This window comes from Nicotiana sylvestris, chromosome 12, assembly GCF_000393655.2.
Source record: "Nicotiana sylvestris chromosome 12, ASM39365v2, whole genome shotgun sequence".
NCBI classification, from domain to species: Eukaryota; Viridiplantae; Streptophyta; class Magnoliopsida; order Solanales; family Solanaceae; genus Nicotiana; species Nicotiana sylvestris.
This window is the reverse complement of record NC_091068.1, coordinates 100198767-100204422: the sequence shown is the minus strand read 5'-3', so window position 1 is coordinate 100204422 and position 5656 is coordinate 100198767. Positions and strand designations below refer to the sequence as shown.

At 35.2% G+C, this 5656-nt stretch overlaps 1 protein-coding gene across 1 annotated transcript; it reads right to left on the bottom strand.

Annotated features, from left to right (window-relative positions):
• Positions 1 to 3822: 3822 nt before the first annotated feature.
• Positions 3823 to 4476, bottom strand: LOC104242220 (zinc finger protein 8-like). The gene has a single exon (XM_009797243.2). It carries the CDS (start codon positions 4474 to 4476, stop codon positions 3823 to 3825), a length of 654 nt encoding a protein of 217 aa, XP_009795545.1.
• Positions 4477 to 5656: the final 1180 nt, after the last annotated feature.

Sequence of the window (5656 nt, the reverse complement as noted above, 5' to 3'; positions counted from 1 at the left end):
CTAATTCTATAATCAAGAAGGTGTTTAATAACTGGAAATGGATAAAAAATTATGATGCAGCTCTAGGAGGCAGAATATGGATAGTATGGGATCAGACAAAGGTGGAGTTTGATGTATATCAAGTACATGAGCAATATATTGTAGGACGATGACCATAAACCAGAACAGAATCAAGTTTAACTTTGGGTCTATGTATGAAATGCATATTATACAAGACAAAAAGACATTATGAGAAGATCTGAGGAGAACAATGGTTGTAATCAGTGTCCCGAGTTTAATAATGAGTGATTTTAATACTATCCTATCCAGTGAGAATAAAGTACAGAGGAATGCAGTACAAGAGATAGAGGTGAGAGATTTCAATATTTTCATACTGGATGCTGGACTAGATGAACTCAGAACAGTGGGGAGAAAGTTCATTTGGACCAAAAACCATGTTCACAATACAATTGATAGAATATTGGTAAATGCATAATGGATTCAAAAATGGCCTGCGATGGAGGGGATTATTATGAACCCTGGCTTTTCAGATCATTATCCTTTGAGCCTACTTATTGATGACACTAGCCAAGAAGGAAGGCGACCTTTCAAGTATCAACTATTTGGCAAATCACAAAGACTTTGATGGCACAGTTGAGCACTGCTGGAAAAAAGAGGCAAAAAGGAAATGCAATGCTAAAGGTGTAGAATAAGCTCAAAATAATAAAGGGAGATCTGAATTAGCTGAACAACTAAGAATGTAGCAGTATCGGGCATAAGATTCAAGTAGCATGAAACAAACTAGAAGGTATCCAGTCTCAAGTGATAGGTCCAGGAAATGACAATGAGACAATAATTCAAGAAAAGGATGCAAATCTTGAACTGGCTAAATGGCAAAAGGTGGAGGAGAGTGTACTGAAACAGAAATCAAGATCAAATGGCTCAAACTAGGGGATTTAAACACATCATACTTCTATGCCTGTGTGACAAATAGGCAAGCAAAGAATCATATTAGTAGATTAATCGACAATGCAGGGGAAATACTCCAAAGTGCAAATGATGTGGAAGAGGAAATACTGAATTTCTACAAGAAGTTACTTGGTACAACAACTTCACAATTACCAGTGGTCATCCCAAAGATCATGCAGAAAGGCTATACGTTAAGCAGACAGCAAAAACTATAACTAATCAAGCAAGTCACTAAAGAGGAAGTAAAGAAAGCAATATTGGATATTGATGATAACAAATCACCTGGATGTGATGGATATAATTTATTTTTCTTTAAGAAGACGTGGCATATTCTAGGTGATGAGGTTACTGAAGCAGTGATGGTGTTTTTTGAAATGCAAAAATATGTAAAGCCATTAACTACACCACTAATACCCTGATACCTAAAGTAAAGAGCCCAACTAGCATTAAGGAGTTTAGGCATATATCTTGATGCACTATGTTATATAAGATAATATCAAAAAGTCCTGACAACAAGATTACATGAAGTTATGTCAGACATAATTGATAATTGCCAAATAACTTTTATGCCAGGAAAAATGATTACTGATAACATCATTATGAGTTATGAATTGGTTAAAGGCTATGGGAAGAAGAACATATCACCAAGGTGTATGCTCAAGATCGATATGCAGAAAGCTTATGATTATGTGGAATGAGTATATATTGAGCAACTGATGAAATTGCTGGAATTCCCTGAAAAAATTGTGAAGTGGATAATGGTATGTATCAGTACAGTTGCTTACTCTATTACAATTAATGGCAAGCCAACCAAGATATTTGAGGCAAGAAAAGGACTTAGACAAGGGGACCCCTTGTCACTAGTGCTATTTGTGATGACATGGAGTATCTGTGCAGACTACTGAAGCCACTAAAGGAGAATAAGAAGTTTAAATTCCACCCAAAATGTGCTAAAGTCAACCTAGTACAATTGGGGTTTGCTGATGACTTACTGTTGTTCTGTAGAGGAGACATACAATCAGTCAAGATCACGCAGAAACAATTTCAAATATTCTTTGCAGCATCATGGCTGGTTGCAAATCCAAATAAAAGTTATATATACTTTGTAGGAGTGAACAACACGATACAACAACATATTATGGACATGCTAGGATACACTAAAGGAGACCTACCTTTCAGGTACCTAGGAGTCCCATTGAACACAAAGAGATTGATAGCTATGCATAGTGAGCCCCTCATTGATAAAATGTTAAGCAGGATTCAATGTTAGGCAACAAACTTTTTATCATATGCAGGCAGAGCAATGCTAATCAAGAGTGTACTAGTTGCAATTCAGACATTCTGGGCTCAGATATTTATTCTGCCAAAAAGATTATACAGTTCATAGAAACAATATGCCGGAGATTCTTATGGTCGGGGAGTGCTGAACCTACCATAAAGGCATTGATTGCTGGGATAAATTGTGTGCTCCAAAGGTAACAAGAGGTCTAAATTTCATCAATGTGGAACTGTGGAACAAAGCAGCTATACGCAAGCTCTTATGGAACATCCGTACAAAGAAGGAAAAGTTGTGGGTCCAGTGGATACATGCATACTACATAAAGGGGAAAACTATATGGAACATAGAACAAAAAAGTGCATCGTGGGTTATCCAAAAGACATTCAAGGCAAGAAGACACTTTGAGGGTGCTGAATATATAGAAGAGGAGGTGAACAAGATGGAGAGATTCTCTGTGAAGCACATGTACAAAACTATGCAAGGGGATTTTTAGAAGGTATCATGGAGGAGAATAGTTTGTAATAATCTTGGACTTCCAAAGTGCATATTCATACTAAGGTTGGCAATATAAGATAGGTTAACTATAAAAGAAAGGCTAGCAAGATGGGGGATCATAGAAGACAAAATATGCTCACTATGTCAAAGAGAAAATGTAACTATACAACACTTATTTTTTGATTGTGAAATGTCAGCAAATATATGACAGAACCTTCTACACTGGCAAGGCATTAAGGAAACAAAGAAAGATTGACAGGAAGAACTGAAGTGGATCAAAAGGGTGGCCAAAGGAAAAAGTGGCGGAGCAGCAATGTGCAGAATGTTAGTAGCAGCAGCAGTTTATGACATTTGGCAAGAAAGGAATAATGTCATCTTCCACAAGAAGAAGAGAACTGTAAATGCTATTCTTAGATTAATCATCCAAGAAATACATATTAGAACCAAGTTATTTCCTAGGCTAGATAGATGCATGAGTGTTCTGAATTGGTACCCTGATAGTCTTGGAAGAGCAATAGGAGAGGAATTGTAGTTAGGCTAGAAATCTCCCAACTGGAGCTTCATGTCTAGCAGTAGTTTTGATAGAAAGCTAGCCCCAGATTATAATAGTGTGTAAATACTTATACTTGGTAAATAATATCTTTTAATTACCAAAAAAAATATTCTCTCCTTCCTTTTTTTTGCCTTGTTACTCCTTATCCCATGCATATTTAATTTCTTCAGATCCAACAGATAATTCATAAGTAGCCTAGTATAGTACAACTAACTAGGCTTCTTCCCACCCGACTTCCTCAGCCTCAAGCAGACAGACACACACTAAACAGGAAAGAAAAAAACACGTACGTGTACTAGCTATAGACTCTCTCTATATATATATGCTTAATGATTATTATAACAATGGCCGCACATTCTTCAAAAAACTAGCACAAAGTCTCAAAATAAGTAGATGGGCAATCAACTAGCATGAAGTGTGATAAACTCTTGAATCTAAAATAGAAAAGACTGTAGCCACTTTCAAATAGTAGAGAAATAATTAAATTTGACACTCAACAAAACAAAAACAAAAAAAAAAAGAGAAATTATTACTACTTGGACGGTCTTTACAAGTGTAGATCTAAACTCACATGATCTTGAACTCCTTCCTTCAGTTCATACCCAAATCGGCTTAAAGAAATCGAGCTGCTATTGGTCTTCAAATTTCCATTAACATACATTGGCAATGGATCTATCATCTTGGAACGGTCACGAGCATAATTAGAAAGAGGAGAAGAATGGCTTCTCCAAAAGGCCAAGGGACTTCCATTTATAGTATGAGCTTGAGAATAATGGCTACCATTATAAACATGACGACTTCCATAAAAGCTAGTAGTACTGCTCCTGGAACTATGAAAATAAGTGCCATTAACATTTCCAATATGAAAATTTGGTGGCTGACGTTGAGCTCTTTTGGCATTCTGACGTTCTCTTTTATGTGCATTTTGATGGCCTCCTAGTGCTTGTGAAGTTGGGAAATTCCTACAACAATAGTTACATACAAATTTTCGGTTGTCGGAGACATTGACAGTACTGTCTTTTGATTCTTGATCACTATGGTCATTGGAATCGACAGATTTAGATTCCTCACGACCACCTAATTCTTTCCCAAAAAGCTTAATGGCTGCCTTTTCTTTTGTTGGTGCTGGCCTAATAAAGGGCAGTTGGGAGAAAGATTCCACGTTCATGAAATCGTGAGTTTCAATATCTCTCCTATCCATGAATTTTTTGAGGTTTTCTGAAGAATGAATGAAGAGATAAAGGCTAAAGGGAGATGAGGGTTTGGGACAAAAGCCTGAGAAGAAGAGATTAAGTATGTTGATGTTTGTCTACTCTCCGTTCTTTCTAATTTATTCAAGGCCGAGTTCAAAAAAGAAAAAAAAAGTGTTTTTTAACTTGTAGTTAAAAATATGTCTAACCTTTATATATATATATATATATATATATATATATATATGGGGTTATAAATTACTTTTTGAAATTAATATATGGGGTTAAACATGTTACTATATTATTGGATAGTTTTAGAAAATAAAAAAAACAAATGAAATATTTTTTAAATATACAAAGTTATTATTTTTTATGAACGAACTGATAAGAAAATAATATCCATCACAAACGGAGTACTTTTAGGAGGGTGGGGGATACATAGGGAGCATAGTGGGATTAATGAAGGAAGTGGTCAGACCCAAAGGGTATTTGGAACTGCCTTTTCAATACATTAATTTGTATGTTCATGGACCTGACAATCAGGGGCGGATTCACGTATTCGTCAAAATATTTTACCAACTGTCATACAAAATAATATGAAAATTTTATCAAATACGTATATATAGAGAGGAGTGACACCATTTAGCACAACTCTATTCTTACTCCAATGGTTTAACTCCTGCCTTATTTCTTCTAGGTCTATGGATTGATCCTCCTTAGTAACTCTTTTTTGGCTATTTTTGAAGCTTATTTTGTTTGGGAAAAAAAGTTGGTTGAGTAGGATTTGAACTCTTGACCTCCTTTAAACAAAAATTTCTTATAACCAGTGGAATAATGCCCAATGTATTTTTTATTGTGAAGAAATAAATCATAAGTAATTAGGCTAGTTGTTCCTTCTTTAAATGTGAAACCGCTTGCAAAAAGTTATGCACAAATCTACAAGTAGCACTATTGATTTACGTTCGTACTTTACTTTTAAATTCCCTAATTTAAATAAGAAGTTTTTATTATAAGGACATAACCTTGAAATATCACGGTTCAAAGTCTTAGTGTTGACTAAGATTATGAGTCGATCTTTTCTGCAAGTGTGACAACTTATAAAGTGCAATTACAAGCTAATATTTGATAGACATCTTCCATTAAATTTAAATTTAAGAGTTTTTTATAATGGCAGTAAATTTTGGCCTATAA